This window comes from Rhamphochromis longiceps, linkage group LG17 (assembly GCF_057381845.1).
Source record: "Rhamphochromis longiceps isolate RC_006_pf linkage group LG17, R_longiceps_female_GT1.1, whole genome shotgun sequence".
Taxonomy (NCBI): Eukaryota; Metazoa; Chordata; class Actinopteri; order Cichliformes; family Cichlidae; genus Rhamphochromis; species Rhamphochromis longiceps.
The window spans coordinates 26062200-26081791 of NC_140573.1; the positions used below are offsets into that span (position 1 = coordinate 26062200).

Consider the following 19592-nt stretch of genomic DNA (forward strand, 5'->3'; position numbering starts at 1 on the left):
TGTGAAAAAATCAACTGTGGGAGCAATCATCAGAAAATGGAAGACATACAAGACCACTGATAATCTCCCTCGATCTGGGGCTCCACGCAAGATCTCATCCCGTGGGGTCAAAATGATCATGAGAACGGTGAGCAAAGATCCCAGAACCACACGGGGGGACCTGGTGAATGACCTGCAGAGAGCTGGGACCAAAGTAACAAAGGTCACCATCAGTAACACACTACAACGGCAGGGAATCAAATCCCGCAGTGCCAGACGTGTTCCGCTGCTGAAGCCAGTGCATGTCCAGGCCCGTCTGAAGTTTGCCAGAGAGCACATGGATGATACAGCAGAGGATTGGGAGAATGTCATGTGGTCAGATGAAACCAAAGTAGAACTTTTTGGTATAAACTCAACTCGTCGTGTTTGGAGGAAGAAGAATACTGAGTTGCATCCCAAGAACACCATACCTACTGTGAAGCATGGGGGTGGAAACATCATGCTATGGGGCTGTTTTTCTGCCAAGGGGACAGGACGACTGATCCGTGTTAAGGACAGAATGAATGGGGCCATGTATCGTGAGATTTTGAGCCAAAACCTCCTTCCATCAGTGAGAACTTTGAAGATGAAACGAGGCTGGGTCTTCCAACATGACAATGATCCAAAACACACCGCCCGGGCAACAAAGGAGTGGCTCCGTAATAAGCATTTGAAAGTCCTGGAGTGGCCTAGCCAGTCTCCAGACCTCAACCCCATAGAAAATCTGTGGCGGGAGTTGAAAGTCCGTGTTGCTCGGCGACAGCCCCAAAACATCACTGCTCTCGAGAAGCTCTGCATGGAGGAATGGGCCAAAATACCAGCTACTGTGTGTGCAAACCTGGTAAAGACCTATAGTAAACGTTTGACCTCTGTTATTGCCAACAAAGGTTATGTTACAAAGTATTGAGTTTTATTTTTGTTATTGACCAAATACTTATTTTCCACCCTGATTTACGAATAAATTCTTTACAAATCCTACCATGTGGATTCATGGATTTTTTTTTCACATTCTGTCTCTCACAGTTGAAGTGTACCTCTGGTGCAAATTACTGACCTCTGTCATCATTTTAGGTGGGGGAACTTGCACAATCGGTGGCTGACTAAATACTTTTTTGCCCCACTGTAATTCATATTTTAGAGTTGTAATAGTAAATTACTTCGTGTAATCAAGATGAGAGACCACGGCTATAAAAGCGAAGGTGGATTTGGGAAGTCTGTCGCAGCCATGTCCTGTCCGTATACGCGAGCCACCCATTGCGGAAGGTGCAAGATTGATAAGGAGAGTTTTCAGAATTCAGCGTATATTGCGGGATAGACAGGATCCTTTAGCTCAGCGCGACAGTGTGTTCATAGAGAGATATCGATTTTCCCGTGAGGGTATTATTTACCTAACCAACTTGTTGACGAGGGGGTGCAGGACCACCACCTGTCTTTTTTTGCTCTGCCCTTTTCTTGGTTGCTGTTATAAACAAACAGATTATTTCAGGGTCTCTTTTCAAGAGACTAAAAGCAATATAAGTGATAAATATTACCATTCTGTAGAATATTCTTATATTTCACTTTTACTTGTTCCCATGTTCTAGTGGGTCCTGTTGTGGCTCTAATGTGAAAGAGGATATAATGTAATATAATATAATATGATATAATATAATATAATATAATATAATGTAATATGATATAATGTAATATAATATAATAAATTTACCCTACCGCCTACTGGTGTTGGCCAGAGGGGCCGATGGCGCGATATGGCAGCCTCGCTTCTGTCAGTCTGCCCCAGGGCAGCTGTGGCTACAACCGTAGCTGCTTCCACCAGTGTGTGAATGTGAGAGTGAATGAATAGTGGCATTGTAAAGCGCTTTGGGTGCCTTGAAAAGCGCTATATAAATCCAATCCATTATTATTATTATTATTAAATTACTTACGAGTTTAATTTGTCAGCAACTTTCTGCCAGCCCTCTCTCCTTGCTTTTGCAGACTTTGCAGTGTTCCCTTGCGTTTTAATTAAACTCTGAAACTCCTGAAATCCCTCACTCAAGAGTTCTTGCTCTGCTGCTGAAAAATACCGAGCGCGCTCCTTCGACATTTTCGCCGACCAATCAAAGGGTTGCCGATCAATGTTTCTACTATCGATGCGTAGCCCCTGTTAAGCCACCCAGTGATCTCACATTACTTCATCCAGCTGTACTAATCGTCAACAACAGGTGTGTTCGGAGAACCGGAATAGCGAGCTCAAAGTTGGCGCGATGATTTGATCTTGGATGTGTCATTTGATCTTGGATGTAGTAAGCGAGGTACGAAGAACGGACCCCAGGCAACGTTTTTACAATCTTTTATTGTTATAGTTCTGGTGAACCTGTATGAATTAATAATCGGCATCTGCTGTTGTGATTTTGTGCCATATAAATAAAACTGACTGTAGCCTCAGTTTCCTGCTCTTAGTGGACTGTGTGGTTTTCCATCTGCTTCAGGGTGTAACGTGTGGTGAGTTCACACATGCTCTTCTGCAAACCTTGGTTGCAACAACTGGTTGATTAAATTGCTTTTGTTTTCCTATCAGCTCAAAGCTTTTGGTCAATTCTTCTCTGACCTCTGGCATCAACAAGGTACTTTCACCCAGAGAACACTTCCTAGATGTTTTGTCTTTTTTGGACCATTTTCTGTAAATAATAACTTTGTTGAAAAATCCCAACAGCTCAGCAGTTTCTGAAATACTCAGATTAACCTACCTGACCATCCAAACCACTGGCAAATTTGAAGTCCCAAATTTGAAGTCACCTTTCTTCCCCAATCGGCTGTTTGAACTTTCAGATTTAATTGACCATGTTTATGTGTTTAAATGCATTTAGTGCCTGGCATGTGATTGGCTGATTAGATACTAGCATTACCAAGCAACTGGATAGTTGTACTCAATGAAGTCTCCCATGAGTCTATATATCAGTGAAGACCACTTGGTGTATTTTAAAAGAAATTTATCAGCCATAAAATCAAGTAAAACATGAAAAAGATGAGACTTTGAGATGCTAAAAACTTCACTTCGTATCCTGTTAGATACTAACTTTGGTTATAGAGTGTTATAATACTGTGCCTCACTGATTTTCACTAATTATGTTTTTTAGGGGGAAAAAACAGCTTCTTGATTCAATTTACCCTCCAATGTGGCTGAATTATAACATTTCTGCAAACACGAGTGGGCCAAAATTCCTCCACTGCGCTGTACAAGTTGCTGCTGCTGAGGGTGGACCAACCAGTTATTAGGTTTATGGGGCAATCGTTTTTTTCCACACAGGAATATGTAGGTTTGGATTTTTTCCACTTGATAAAAAATACCATTTAGAAACTGCATTTTCTGTTTCCTTGTGTTATCTTTTTTTCTAATATTTAAATTTATTTGATGATCTGAAACATTTACATTTGACAAACATCCAAAAAATAATAAATTAGGAAGCAGGCAAACACTTTTTCACACCGCTGTGTATCAAAATAAGAAAAACAAACCTACTGCATAAATCCATAAAGTTTTGTACCATGATTTGTTGAGCTCGTTGTACGGCTGTGTGAGGACTGCATCCTGTAAGCACCATCTGCTCTGATAAGAATAATGCACTGTTCATTTCATCACAGCCAGAATCCCATTTGTTAGCGGCAGAGTGGCCTGGACTGTCCCTCTTGATGGCATCGTTGATTAGATTCTTAGCTCTGCACTTTCTAAACGTCATGCTAATAGAGCCAGAATAATCCATCTGGCAGACTAATTTTTGCCTATTGTCAGGCTGGGAGCATTAACTACTACAGAGCAGACTCGAAGTCAGACAGCAGACACTAATTCGTCAGCACACCTCTTAAATGATGTTATTAGTCTTTGATGTTTTTTTTTTTCTGGTTTTGAACAACCATGTGATCGGCTGTTCTGTCTGGGTATTAAGTAAGCCTGAATATACTCAGAGGCCGAGCAGGAAGTAAAGGGTTTACATGGTGATGAAAAAGTGAGAAATCTCAGAAAAGAAGAACGTTTTCACAAATTGCAGCTTTAACTCCTTTAAAAAGCTTCTGGTACTCCTGCACAGACTGAGTCATTTAGCTGAAATGGCAAATGTTAACCATGTTAGACTTTACCCCAACCTTAACGATGGATCTCTGAATAGTTTGATGCTTACAGTGGAGTAATTCAATCTGAAATTGGTTGTTTGCAGTAGAAAACCCACACAGCAATATTCTTTGTACTCTTCTTCTCAGGATATTTCAGCTCATATTTTTAATTTCTTTAAAAAAAAATTTAATTAAATTTGTTATTTGAAATTAGCGTCATGTTTTGCTTCAAATCCTGTGCAAACTGTCTGAAAACATTAAGGTGAAACATAATTAAAAAGAGTGCTCCACTGGAAAAGCTCTCATTTTGGTTCTTTAAAAATGTTGTGGTGTTGAAGCGGATTTAAATTCTCCAATTTGGGGCTCTTGGCCAACAAATTCATTACATCCGTGCAATACGCAGGGCAGCTTTGGTTCAGGTAGAGTGGGCAGTCTTGTTACGTTACTGCAGTGTTTGCTAAAAGAAAATAAACCATACAGCCTGCTTTATTTTCCAATTGCTTTGTATTTTAAGCCCCAAAGTAAAAGACATGAATTTTATTGAACCTATTTCACAAAATAAGTGCAGAAATTCTAAAACAAAGGTATTCACTTGTAATAGTAGATTACGATGTAGATTGTAAATGTCATGAGAAAATATCTAAGTTAACCAAATTATACACAGTATGTTGACAACCTGACCATCATGGCCAATATTCACTCCCCTCTTATCTCTTATCTGGCCTCCACTGACCTTTGAGGAAAAGCATGTGACTCTGTAGCTGATAAATGCTACAGTTAACTTTGTCAGGGACAGTCCTCACTCGCCATCAGCTGTTACGTTTAAAAGGATCTATATTTTATGACATTAAAGCAATTACATATAAGTGCACATCATTTACCATTTTACCTGCTCAGCACCAACAAATATAGAGCAATATGGGGAACACAGCTGCAATTTCAGCAGCGTAAAGCGAGGTTAGCGGCAGATTAGAAGCAAGTACAAACACATCTATAAGGGATGACAATGCAATGCACAGTTGGCACTTTATCTTTACAACTGCTTCTTTACAGCTTCTTTTGGTGGCGTTAGTAAGGTACGGCTTAACAAGCTGCTCATACACAATGTATTGTAGCAGGAAGGAAAGTATATTGTCTGTAATCAATGAAAATGTAGTGCTTCCAGCCAATTTTAGACTGAAACTCTCACTTAAGCTCAACATAGCTTGCTAAGCCATTAATCTCTCTTTGTACTACACCCTCTGGTCAGCCATCAGTTCTGAGTTTATTTCACAATAAACATTTCTCTTGCTTTTAAAAGTAGTCTCCCAGTGACTCCACAGTAGTATACATTATTTTTTGACAGTAGGAGTAGGTGTTAATGAAAACGATAGATCAGAGCAGTTAAAATAAATTAATGTAAACTGAGCTTTTGGATGAGGCTGGTTCTAATCTCTATTTAAATATACATCACCTTGGATCCTTTTTCTTGTTAATGATTGATGAAAAAAATAAAAACATAGAATGTGAAGCGTGTACTTCTGTGGAGGATCTGCCAGAAAAAGACTGGCTTATGACATTTACTTTTAACCCACATAGTGATCGTGCAATAATTAAATACCTCTACTTTGTGCAAAGGTCAACTCGCTGCCCTTATTCAGTCAAAACTAGTTGAAACACATTTGGGCCTTTTAGCTCGAGGGCACTTAGGGAAGCGTAACAGTTTAACAAAGAAGCAGTGGGCATGTTTTAATGACTCTTGTCACTCCCATTTATCACCATTTTCACAGCACACATTAGAGCGTTTTAAGCCCACGTGGTTCTTGTGATCACAGCTCGGGACTTGTTAGCGTAGCGAGATCACAAGTTCAAAACCGTAGGTGAGCTCGAAGCTTTCAGCGAGTTGGAAGCACTCTCAATTTAACGTTTTTTGTTGAAAACTGACTGGCTCAAGAGTCCGAAAGGAAAACAGAAATGTGTCTTTCTAATTTGAATGTGTCTGTTTCCATGTCAGAAATGTTCCATGTTTGCAAACCATTTAACTGTGACAGAGCTGGCAATGAAGACGGGGAAGGCTTCTTTCTACTCATAATCGAAATTGCTCACTGGGCAGACAAACCCTTATTGTAGCCATGTGCAGTTTGCTCTTTTTAATTCGTCTTTGGTCCTGGAAATGACTGTTTAGTGCGTTTTGTTACTTTTTTACTTGCATCTTTAAATCTGCAGGAAATCATTAAAAAAATTAGTAAAAATCAGGAAAAACCTCAAAACATCATCATAGCTGCTATGATACGTTAATTACCCTTTTTTTTTTTAATTTTCATGTCTAGCTAAAAGGAGGTGGTTTGCATAACTGTTCATTTTGGAAATTAAACTTACATTCACCACTTTTTAATGCACACTTGTTCAACAGCCTGTTCAGTGTCTAATCGGCTGATCACATGGCAGCAACTTAGTGAATTTTGACAGGTAGATATGGTTGAGATGACCTGCTTAAGAAAATCTAGCACCAGAATGGGGAAGAAAGGTGATTTATGACTGAACGTGGCATGGATGTTGGTCTCAAACAGCCTAGTCTATTTCAGAATTTTTGCTCCTGCAGGTTCAAAGAAATCTGTCATCCTACACAGCAAAAACTGGAGTGTTAAAATTTCAGGGTTAAAGATGTTAGAGTTGATTTCCACTCTCAAAGTGTCATTTTAACACATTCTGATTCAAATAGTGTTCAGTGTTGGAGTTATTAAACAGTGTTATTCAAGTCCAAGCAAATGAACTCTGAAGAGAGTTATTTAACTTGGTAGGCCCCTGGGCTTCTGCCCAGGTAAACCCGTGGATCAATTAATAGTTTGCTCTGCCGGGCTGATTTTCCATGTGCTTCTGCTGGTTACACCGTGGTGGATGCCTGCCGTGCTGCTTGGAGTATTTTACACAAACGGTAAGTTATTCAAACTTATATAAAATTCACGGTATTCTATCGGCGCAGTGAGGTTTTCTTGATGTTTCTTGGTGTTCGGTTGCTGAAAACGAGCTTTAATAGAGGAGGAGATGTGTCGAAAATTCTATTTAGCCTCCAATGCTAATGTTAATGTTGCAGTCTTTTTACTCGTAAGTGACGGTAGACACTGCACGTGGAAGCGCCGCGCCACGTTCAGCTTTTCCCCTGTTCACACAGACACGTCTTTCTCCACGCCAGTTCATGAGCGTTTTTGCTTCTCTGTTTATTCAGAGTAATTTTTTCACAATTGATAAGTAAATAACATCCCAAAATAATTGAAGAGAGCTTGTTTTAGTCACTCCTGCTTTTACTTTGACATCGTTCATCGCTGACTTGTCTCTAATCTGTCTCTCTCTCTGTCTCACTCTCTTCTCCCTTTGAGACACCCGCCCCAAACATAGTCAGTTAGGCTGTCCCCTCCTTTGCTATGTGTTCATTTTCATCTCTATTGTCTCTTTTCATACACAAATCTGATCGCATTTGTCAATCGCAGTATTTTATTTTGGAGAATAGCTTTTATCTTCAAAATTGCCTGGATTGTCTTGTGTGTCTTGGTGTAACTTCCTGCGGAACATGCGTGGCCCACGCAAAAAATAGACCAGATACCGAAACAATCGCTTCGTAGCACTCCGTGTCTGGTGTAAACTACACCATAGATTAACGTGTATTTTGTATTGTGTTATGTATCAATTGGACTCCTGCATGGACAGACACAGGTTTATTTGATAACATTAAATGTTATTGCAGTGAAATTCAAACGCATGGTCAGTATTAATCACCATGTACGGTATATGTCAGTGTTTTAATCATTTGTGCTTGAATTGCTCTAAATGTCAAATACTATGCCATCTTTGTTATTATTTTATCCCAGTAAAATGCTGGTCCAGGTTCGATACTGCCAACAGCAGAAGTATGTGAAGTTGGAAGAGGTTGATGGGCGTTTTGAGTTTATGCAGTTTCATGAAAAAGGTTTGTTTATATCTTACCTAATTTTAGTTGGGGGGGACAGAATTTTTTGTAGGGCGTTTCGCCAAGTCTCTTGAATCATACAGTGGTGTATCACTTTAGTGAATGTGAGGCAAGAACAGTTTACTTAAAAGGTGCACTCAGATATATCTTATCTTTTCCAGTCATCGAGAGATTTTGCCTGCCACCTGATGCAAAAGTAGTGTACAAAGATGCAACAGGGACAGAAGTTGATGAAGTGATTTTCAGTGATCTTATCAGCCAAGGCACTGTGGTCCTAACAGTTTTCTCAAGTGATGGTGAGAAATTTAAAGGGGCAAGCTCAACACCAGACATGGGGAAGGGCTGTGTGGCTGCGTGGCTGCTGGTTGTTCCAAATAATCAGGAGCACACAATTTGACCAATCAGCTGTTTGAACATTGAGATCAGTTAATTTAAATGAGTCAGGTCTGCAGTGTGATGTTGCCTTGTTAGTTAAAAATCTGCAGCCAGATTTGTTTTTCTACACCTTACAGAATAATGTTGTTTTTTCCTTTTAGAATTTTCTGATTACTCCTTGTCTTCTGCATCTGATTGTTCTGACTCAAGCTTCAGCTCAAATGCAAGTACATCAACTATACTTCTAGATGAGGGTCCCAGGAAGAAAACAAGAGTTGACGGTACTGTTGATGCAGCATCTGCTAAAAAGGTTGTGACAAAACTCAGTTCTCATAGTATTTTTTCTACTTCATTATTCTTAATATGTAGAAAAGCTATTCCTCACTTTTTGCATCTTTTTTTTTCTCAAGTTAATTGAAGGTGTACTTGGAACCAATTCAGGTGGTGAAGAGGTTCTCCAGGAATATCACACAACACAAACTCTAACAGATGCTACCAGAAGAAAAATGGTCAATATAATAGTGGCTCACATGATTGATTGCCATGGGTATGTGTGTTCTATTTGTGCATCTTATTTTTTTTTAAATACAAGTTACTATTTTGCCATTACTTAAGCATGTTAATTTAAAATCGTTTTTCAGGCACCTCCCCACCAAAGCTGTTAGAGAACAGTACGCGCTAGGGGTAGTGACATTGTTCCCATCCCTGAAAGACCCATACTCCAAGAAAGGCTATGTATAGTCACTACTATTGCACTTTGTTTACATAATTTTCATGCTGTGCATCATTGGGATTTGTGTGTCTTGACATTTAAGTTCTAAAAATTTTCAGATTGACAACACATTATTTTTGAATGTATTTACATTTTAGGAACACTTCTATGATGCTGCAAGCAGCACTGGATACATTTCTTGGCGTTTGAAAACGATACAGAGAAAGACTAGAAGAGGATCTGCACCACCAAGTAGCTCCACTGGCTTTACTCAAGGAGGTAAGAAATTAAGTGTCCACAAACTAGATAATGTGCTCATTTACATTAGATACTATTTTGTTTTCATTTACCTATCTGATCAGCACCTATGCTTTTATGTTTGTGTGTTTTTCTTCAGGGGGCCCAAATTACCAAAGGCCCATTAATGTCGACATGCAGCTTGATGGAGATGCTTGCCAGGAGGCCATCTCTTTGCTGAAACATACATCCGACACTTCCTTGATTTTCCAGAAGATGAGAGAGACCTTTCAGCATCGTCAGAAGGTCATCAATGATCCTGACAAAAGTCTTGATATCCTGTCTATCTTCCCAAGATTCTTGGATACAAGAGGATTGGTGAGAATATTCAGTGGAATTTTTAATATCACTTTAAATTTCAAGATGAATGTGGCAGTAGTAGATTTTCTTTCTTAAAGGTGAATCAAGACTTCACTCTCCTGTTTGATGATGAGATATCTACCAGGCTGCTTCAGAAATGGGATCCAATCTTTAGGTATCAAATCATCAAAGAGGCCAAGCAGCTCACCTCAACAGTAGAGTTGCGTCAATTGGTGCAGTCAGCAGAGAGTCCACCAGGAAGTGATCTTGATGAGGCAGCAAGTGAGTTTGTTAAATATGATTTGCTATAAGCAGTTAAAGTTCAATAGCATCAGGATTCTATTAATAAATACCAATTCATTCACCTGTTAGCTTTGCTTCATCAGTTTTCTTTAGCTGTTAGTTTAATGTTTATGACAGCACATTTCAACTTTCTTAGGAAGTGTTTCTAGTTCTCCTTAAAAATTGCATTTGAAAGATTTGCTGTCAATTGATTCTTGTGACTCTTTGGCCGCAGCCTTTGACCAAGACATGGCCTCCCTGTTGTTACTGTTACATCTACTTCCGCCACCCCCAGGAGGACCAAAGTATCAAAAAATCAGCGCCTCTGATGCTGTTGAGAGACTTGTAGTCTTTCATAAGGTAATTTAATATTTATAGTTTTTGTCATAAGTTGTCATGTCACTGGTTAAGAGGTGAATGAAACAAATTACAGTTGAGCTTACAAAGGAGGTTTACATACTCATTTCTGTGATGCTATTATCTCTGACTTGCTCCTGTGTCTAATGCTCAGTATCTTTGTCTCAACTCCAGTCTTGCTGCAGTTTGGAAGAGCATCTCCAGAATCAGCAGAGTCAGCAGCCATACCTCCTGGCTGTTGGGCGCCAGAAGAGGAAGGTCGACAGCTTCTATGTTGCCATAGACAAGCGTCTCATCCCCTGCCAGGCCAGCCGCTCCCTTGGGGCATTTGATGAGCTTCTTAAAGCTCATTTTGTGTTCAATGTGTCTTATGATGCTGCACTTGTGAATTTCTACACATTTCTGCAGACAACAGTATACAATATTGATATGGGGAAAATGAAGGAGTCCCCAAGAGTGCGTGACTTGAGAGCCAAAATCCTTAACCAGGAAATTCTTCTCACAACCTAAGTAAAAATCATTAAAATGCTGACATGTTTTTTGTGTAAGAGAGCTTATCTCAGCAGTCAGCAGCTGATTTCACATTTAAGAGGTGAACATGGTTATTATCCTGGACCTAAGTTTAAGTTATGTTGTTGGCAGCCAGGCTGCAGGCTTCAGTTCCAAACTTATGCAGGCTTTAGGAAGCACCTCAGTTTTCACAGCAATGTTGACCACAATGATCGAACTTCAGCCATTGCTTCTTTTTCTAATGATACAGTTTCACCTGCTTTGGAGGACCAGTTTAATTCCTCTTATCTTCCTCACAGTTCTCCCAGTGTTCTTCCAGAGTCTAGTTCTTCCAGTGTTCCAGTGAGCATTGATTCAGTACTTACAAGGGATTCATCCAAAGAAATCTGTGCATCCATTGTGGCCAAACTGCAGGGTAGTGGCCTTTCTAACAGTTTAGTATCCTCACTTGTAGGCGATTTGGAGGAATTAACAAGTGAGCTTCGCTCAGAAGCAAAGCAGGCCATTCTTTCTGCGTTACCCACAAAGGACTCCAGCATATCTTTAATAAATGAATGTTTTGAAAATTTTGAAAACCCTTTCACCAATCTGAACACAGAATGGAAACGAAATAAATACTTCAATCTAAAATGGGGAGTTGTAGAACCTAGAGAAATAACACTTGGAGTGAGGTATGACATCAGGCGAAATCAGAAGTTTGGTACTTATGATCAAGTACCTGTGAAAGATACTTTTATATATGTACCTATTTTGGAGTCTTTGAAGTTCATGTTTAGAAATCCAGAGATTTGTGTTTTCCTGCAGAGAGAGTGTAGCTCAGAGCCTGATGCTTATCATGACTTTTGTGATGGAAGTTACTTTAAAACTCACCCTTTGTTTTCAGCCAAAAGGCATGCATTACAAATTCAGCTATACTATGATGACTTTGAAACAGCCAATCCTCTTGGCTCTAAACGCGGAATTCACAAAATTGGCTGTATTTATTTTGTTATAAGAAACTTGCCCCCAAAATTTAATTCCATTTTGATGAACATTCATTTAGTGTCACTTTTCCACACACCAGATCTGCAAAAGTATGGTTTTGATGTTATACTGGAACCACTGATAAATGATGTCAAAAAACTGGAAAGCCAAGGGCTAAGTCTTCCATTTTCTGATGAGCAGGTATATGGCACAATATCACAGATCACTGGAGATAACCTAGGGATGCACTCAATTCTTGGTTTTAATGAGTCGTTCAGTAGCCGTCATTTCTGTCGCCTTTGTTTGATTGAGAAGAATGATTGTCAAATGGTGTACAGTGAGGATGATCCTAAAATTATTCTTCGTGGGAAAGATTTGTTTGACATACATTGCCAGTCTCTTCGGGAAGATCCTAAATTGAAGTCACTGTATGGGTTGAAAAGAAATTCTGCACTCAATTCATTGCAGTATTACCATATTTGCAATAACTACTCATTTGATATAATGCATGACCTTCTTGAAGGTGTGGCTCAGTATGAGGTCAAATTGCTTTTTGAGTATCTTACGCAACACTTCATATCAGAACAGAACTTGCTTTCTAGGATTTATGGTTTTGACTATGGATTTTTAGAAAGAAAAAACCGGCCCACTAAAATCATATTGGACAGTGCTGGCAATAGCATTGGTTTGAACTCTATCCAGACATTCTGTCTTGTGAAAAACATCCCACTTTTGTTTGGTGACATTATTCCTGCAGGGAACAGACACTGGAATTTGTTATTGTTGTTACTTCAAATAATGAACATTGTTTTTTCACCTTGTCTCACTCTGGGAATGACTATATATTTGAAGAATTTGATTATTGACCACCACAAACTATTTAAGCACACGTATCCACACAGAAACTTGATTCCTAAGCATCATTTTATGATTCATTACCCATCCTGTATTCGAAAAATTGGCCCTTTACTGTATATGTGGAGTATGAGGTTTGAAGCTAAGCACAAGTTGTTCAAAGATTATTTCAAAAATTTCAAAAACCTCACCAAATCGCTTGCTAAACGGCATCAGATGGCCATTGCTTATCACTGGGAAACCTTTTCTCTTAAACAGAAGGAGTTTGGGCCAATTAAATCATTTTCTTTAAGAGGTGAAAGTGTGGCCAATAGTGAAATGCTATTATCAAAAGATGTTTTCTCAACAAGTTGGGTTAAAATTGATGGTGTAGAGTACAAAGCTGGACTCGTTGTTTGCAGTACAATGGAGGAAGACATGCCAGTCTTTTGTCAAATAATTGATACACTTATGGTTGAAAATGACATTTTTTTGTTGACACACAAACTCTTTACTGAAAACTTTGAATGCATGGTGATGTTCATCAAAGTAGTACAAACTGAAGAACGGTGTGTCATAAAAATAACTGAACTCAAATGTCACAGACCATTTGATATTCAAAACTCATACAGTGCTGCAGATGAAAGTTTGTACATTATATCTTCATTTATTATGTTTTGATTCACTTTCTGGGAAAAAGAAGCATGATAATAAATGTTTTTGGACAATGTACAGTTTTCTTGAAATTATTCTCATGATTGTACTTGTTGTCGTTAAAAAGTTATGTTAATCTATTACATAAATAGTTCTTTTAGGGATTAAAACTACCTTAATAAAAGATTAAAGAGTTAAAGTAGTGTTTTCAATCTGTGTAGTGTTAATTTAACCCAGTTTGGTGAGTTAAAAATTAACTCAGACATGGTGTTAATAATAATTTGCTCAGTGTTAATTTAACCCGGTTTTAAGAGTTAAAAATTAACTCAGACATGGTGTTAATAATAATTTGCTCAGTGTTAATTTAACCCGGTTTTAAGAGTTAAAAATTAACTCAGACATGGTGTTAATAATAATTTGCTCAGTGTTAATTTAACCCGGTTTTAAGAGTTAAAAATTAACTCAGACATGGTGTTAATAATAATTTGCTCAGTGTTAATTTAACCCAGTTTTAAGAGTTAAAGAAGGAACTCTGACAAAGTGTTAAATAATTAACTATTTTGAAAATGTTAATTCAACTCTGTAGAGTGTGGAGCTATATAAACCCTGAAAAAAATGTTAAAATCAACTCTGTGGGAGTTGATTCAACACTACAGTTTTTGCTGTGTACCTGTTAGAGGGAAGACTTACCTGAAACATGCCCATTCTCCACCACTACACCCCTCACCTTTCTAGAAACTAGACTTTCCACCAAAAGCCCCAACCTGAGCCTCAGTCGCTCACCCCACCAAGTAAGACTGTTAAACTTCCACCTTTTATTGCAAAACTCAGAGTTCCTTTTCTTGTCCTCATCCACAGAGCTCCTATTTGTGTCGTTGCTGCTAAACCAAAGTCTCAAGTGTCACGTTTACTCAATATTAGAAACTGGTTGCCTTTCAATAAATCTATTAAAAACTTTCTTTGGCATGCTGAGACTGACTCCAGAGTGGTACTTTAGACCAAATATGACATTTTCCCATATAATCATCTCCAGGGTTTACAGAGAATTATCAGAAAAAGGAAGAATATCCAGTGAGCAGCAGTTCTCTGGGTGAAAGCTTAAGCTTTTGAGAAGAGATTCTATGATTACACATCACTTTAAACCCTGAAACAGGTGGACTACTAAAAACAGGGCTCACCAAAATTAGACATAGAAGATTGGGGAAAAGCTTGATCAGTCTTGATTTCTTCTGTGACGATCAGATTGTGACAGCTGCTGTCAGCACGATAACGAGCCACGTCACAAAATTCAAATGTGGGGATTCCCATCACGTATGTGCAGATGACAAATCTGCAGCAACTGTGTGATGCTATAGTGTTAATATGGATCAAAATCTCTGAGGAGTGTTTCCAGCACCTCGTTGATTTGATGCCACAGAGAACTAATGCCCAAAGTCGTAGGTGTATTCAGCAAAGTGGCTGGTAAGTGTATATTTTAAGAGGATTAAAATAAGATGGCATGTAGATTTCTGACAAACTGAAACCAAAACTTTCCTGACGTCATTGTAAATGTTTTACTGAAGAAATGTAAACTGTTATTTTTCACCCTTATTTTCCTTTATTAAGATGACTATGTGCGTGTTTTCTATTACGTCAGCGTTTTGTCAAGCCCCTGGCTTTATTGCTGACCTTTTAATACCCTTTAAGAGCACAAGGGTAGTTTGGGTCACTAAATTTAAGCCTGAAAACAAATAAGAACAGAAGAGAGAGGGTTTTAGGACAGACTTACCTTGAAATAGACATTTTGCAGGGTCCTGCAGTGTGCAGTAGTTATACCCATCACTTATATACAGGCATGTGAAAAAGGTGTCTACACCCTTACTGCTTCCGCTAGAATTAAGAGGGTAAATAGCAGCCAGGTGCGGCTATTCAAATGCACTTGATTAACTGATCATCAGTAAGCGCGAGCACCTCTGTTAAAGCAGCTGTTCTGGCAGTTTGCTTTGGAGCATTCAGGTGTTTGCAACGCTGCGGTGTGCATCAAAGTTTTACTTTATTTCACTTATTTGAGGGTTTTTCTTCCCCACAACTCTCCATCTGCATGAAATAGTAAAACTTTATTTTCAATCTAGACATAAAGTGACAAAGTTTGCAGCTTTTCCCCTCGTGTCTCCTGGTAGCTGTTAAACAAATTATTGACTGCTTCCATCAGGTCTGAGCAGACTGCCAGTACAATTACTGGATGTCCGTTTACTTTCCCTTTGTGTCCTTCCAACTCCATTACAGCTTCCACCACCCGAACCTTTCGTCAGATGCCAGCACATTTTGATGGACACACAGCCGGTGAAAGTCTCTGCGAGGTGCGCTGCTCTGCATGGTGTCAAAGACCAAATAATGAGCCAAGTCCAGCCTGTGACCCACAGCTAATGCTGCACACTGCAATCCCTCTGCCCTTCTTGCGCACATCAATGTCAGCAAACATTAGGGTCTGTTTCCAGAAATATCTTCACAATTTCCCAGCCATGTGTAATTGCTAATGAAGAAGTTTTAGAGATTACTTGTTGTCTGGGAAACTTAGTAAGCAATTACATGATTGAGGTTAGGGGGTAATTGCAAGCATGTGAAAATATGACAGATTACTTGCACCACTTGGGCAGAATCCCATTAAAGTGAAGCATACGTTTCCCTGTTGACAAGTCTGAGACAGCTTAGCTTAGGTGTGATATGATGCCATATTTTAGTCCTGCAGTTTTCTGCACGTATCTGCAAGAAAATAAAGTGAATGAAGACATTAACAGCAGAGGAAACAATGTGAGAACCTGCAGCTGATCTGAGAAATGATCTGAGCTGCGCTGACTTGTAACACAGTACTTATACATTTTTCAAAGCTGCCACTAACAATAAAAACTTTCAAATGAGTTTTCCCTCAAATGAACTGCATTTTAATGATTAGATGATTCAATTATGTTTTGTTTTTTTTCTGACTTGCTTTGAGAGCGTTCTTCTTCTAGCTGAAAAGCTCAAACCAAGGGTCTGAAGCCCATGGCTCTTTGACCGTCTCTTTTACAAAATGCTATATGAATATAAAGATTAATAATAATTGTGAACTAGAAAATGCATTTTCTGAAGAAACTGCAGTGTGGATGCTGATAGCTGAATGTTTTGAGGAGCCATTTTAACACTGGACTCTATGGAAGAGTTGAAAGAACCATGACATATACTACAATAACCATGACATTGGATGAAAGAGGGCAACGATGGCTACATTTTGAGGGTAAAATGATGACTGTCGACTGAACACTGTGGACACAGCAGCAGTTTAAAGAGAAGATTTTAAGATAAAAATTTCCCTTGATCCTACTCTAGCAGCTAAGCTGTCTCACTCTAACCTCCAACATTCCGTCCCATACACACCCATTATAAACTCTGAAACAGGTGAAAAGCATGAATTTTAAACTGGAGCTGAAGAAAAAGTATAATAGCTATTGAGAAGATAAATACAAGTTGAATAGTTGAATGTCTTGGCTTCGTTTTTAAGTTTGAATGGTGGCTCTAGGTCAACGTATGTGAAAGTAGATACAGGTCAAAGAGGAGTAAGTTGAATGAGGATTCAAAGGATCTCCCCATTGAAATACATTATAAATATTTGTTGAATAAAGTTGAATAATTGGCTAGCTGCTGTTAAGCTAGCACAAGCACAGAGTACTTAAAAGTTGGTGGCTACATAATTTGTCCTCTAAAACAAGTCATGTCTATATTTTCAAAACACTAGTATTCCAGCAGAGAAGAGAATGGTAGCACCACCAAAAGTTCAAAAAACAACTGTTACAAGCTTCTAGGATAAATAGCAGTGCTCTACATTCAGCTTAGAGCTGGGCGATAGAACGATAACGATATGTATTGCGAAATAACTTTTTCTCGATAGAAAAATTAAACTATTGAGATAGGCCTCGCCGCTCTTGTCCTCTTAAAAAAAAGAAAAGAACAGCCAATCCAAATTAAGTAGTGCAGAGCCGAACCAATCACAGCCGCAGCGTCACGTCACGTGACTTGTTACGTACAGCACAAGTGCCAAGTTGCACATGTGTATTTGTTTTGGGAAGCAGCCAGCCGCCGTGCCGCCCGGGTAATGGAGGAAATGAGTGTGCCGACTAGAGAAAAATCAACCGAGAGCGTGACCGAAGGTTACCGAAGAGAAAACCGATGATGGTTCCAATGCCGGAGAGGTTGTCGAACGGAAGAGCCACAGAAGTTCCGTAGTGTGAAGGTATTTCGGCTATTTCAAGTCTGACAAAAAACAGAGTAGCGCTCACTGTAAATTGTGCCGAAAGCAAGTCTGGAAATCCAATAAACCGGTGCATGCTCAATCTCTGACTGGAAGCGCTAATTCGGCTTTTGTCAGACTAAAGTAACTGTTAAAACTGTTTGAAAAGCTAAGCTGTCACGACCTGCAGGGTCGGCAAGGCACTGATCAGCAATCTCTCTCCCCCTCCCCTGTTTTGCCAGGGCGGAACTCATGGCGGGTTCACGCCCTCGGCCCACGCCCTCCCGGATCATGCACACCTGGGCCTCATCAGACCAGCTGGTATATCAGAAGGAGGAGATCAGCTGTTCAACGCTGGATTGTTGTGAAGACTCCTGTCAGTACACGTCTAGTTTCCCACACTTCCGCCTCAGAAAGTAACATTTGTCTCTCTGTTCTAGATTCCCCGGACCCGTCCCCGTGTTTCCCCGTGTGGAGCGTGTAAGAGGTGGCTGGTCACTAGCGGAGAGAGGTTGGCGTGAGCGTGTGTGTGATTCCCTTGTTTTCCCTGGAGCCCTGGAACCCGTCCTCGCACATCTTGTATATAGCACTGTCCTCGCACTGCCTGTAAATACACTTGGTGAAGATTTTTGTGAATAAACTGTCTCTGTTACAACACACTCCGGAGTCCTGCGAGTGGATCCTCAGAGCAACCCGTGACATAAGCTATACAACAAGGAGAGATTGAGAATTTCCTTTTAGTTCTCAGTTTATTTGATATTGACAAAAGTTAGTCAGTTTTGTCTGTTCTTCTGTAACACAAACTAAGATTTATTTTTAGAATTAAAATTTTGTTTCTAACTGGAATTGACAATTTAGTCTGTTTTGTTTGTTCTATTTTGAAACTTAAACGCTTTAGTGGCTGCCTTGTGTAGTTTGCAATATTTGCCTTTATTTATCTGAAAAAGTCTCATGTTTCTTAAGTACATCTACCCTGTTGAACTTATTATGGGAAATAAATATTTAAATCAAAACAAGCTGCTGATTATTTCACATTTTACTTGTGAGCAACGGCACATTTAAATCTTACAAATATAGTTATTTGGCTTATATCGTGATAGATATCGTTATCACCTGAAATGAAAAAAAAAAACATATCGTGATATGAAAAAATCTCATATCGCCCAGCTCTAATTCAGCTAATAGAGAAATACACAATTGGTTATATGAAAAATGAATATGTTACCTTACCTGAAGGTGTAGTTTTATCCAAAAAGTACAGAGAGGCCAACAGCAGCTGCATTCATTCAGGTGACCCTGAAAGGGCGCAAAATTTTCGAAGAGGACGGACCGTTGTTTAACTCAATAACTTTGTGTTCTTGTAACAAAGACCATTTTGAGAGAAAATAATTTAGGTTCACCAGACGAATAATAATTGCAGTAATGCTGGAGTCCTACATTTACGTTGAGTGAGATGAAAAAAAATGTTTCAGCTTAAAGAGGGCCTTGAATTTTTTTCTTTGAGTATACAAATTAGTGATGTGTCGGTCGTGAACGGAACGGCTCTTAGAGACGGATCTTTGACGTGAACGATGCGAGCCGGCTCCTTATCGCGAGCCGTGGTTTTTTTTTTTCTTCCTTTCTCTCACCCTCTCTCTCTCGCACCTTTTTTCCGCTTCACTCCGCATTAGTGATGTGCGGATCGATCCTGAAATATCGATTCCTCCGATACCAATCATTTATATTCTAGAATCGATTCTCACATTAAAATATCGATATTTTAGTCATTTAGAGTAAATTTGTAGTTTATCATTCGGTATTCCCCATATGGAAAAGAAATAGTAAAAACTTATATGATTTACTCATGAAAGTGGCCACTTTCTCATTACTTTCATACATTGTTTTAGTAAGTGTCCAAAACATACAAGTTTCATTATAAAAAATTTCAAGGGATCTTATATCTGTTTTCACTCTTATATGCTTTTCATACAAGTTTCACACAAGACAGATACAAACTTTACAAGATTTATATATAT

At 39.1% G+C, this 19592-nt stretch overlaps 1 protein-coding gene across 2 annotated transcripts; it reads left to right on the plus strand.

The window, feature by feature from the left end:
- Nucleotides 1-6964: 6964 nt before the first annotated feature.
- Nucleotides 6965-13410, plus strand: LOC146649793 (uncharacterized). 2 transcript variants are annotated; one of them, XM_085387342.1, is made up of 11 exons: nt 6965-7021; nt 7953-8050; nt 8212-8346; nt 8587-8735; nt 8836-8972; nt 9067-9160; nt 9296-9416; nt 9535-9752; nt 9833-10016; nt 10252-10376; nt 10548-13410. In XM_085387342.1, exons 2-11 carry the CDS (start codon nt 7957-7959, stop codon nt 10881-10883), a joined length of 1593 nt encoding a protein of 530 aa, XP_085243468.1. In that variant the 5' UTR covers nt 6965-7021; nt 7953-7956; the 3' UTR covers nt 10884-13410. The 2 variants fall into 2 exon arrangements, with proteins under 2 accessions (XP_085243468.1, XP_085243467.1); XM_085387341.1 differs by lacking the exon at nt 8212-8346.
- Nucleotides 13411-19592: the final 6182 nt, after the last annotated feature.

Coding starts and splice junctions, on each gene's coding strand:
- LOC146649793 (XM_085387342.1), top strand. CDS start 7,957: ATGCTGGTCCAGGTTCGATACTGCCAACAGCAGAAGTATGTGAAGTTG. Junction 9,161..9,295: donor CATACTCCAAGAAAGGCTAT/GTATAGTCACTA, acceptor TTTACATTTTAG/GAACACTTCTATGATGCTGC. Junction 10,017..10,251: donor TGATCTTGATGAGGCAGCAA/GTGAGTTTGTTA, acceptor CTTTGGCCGCAG/CCTTTGACCAAGACATGGCC.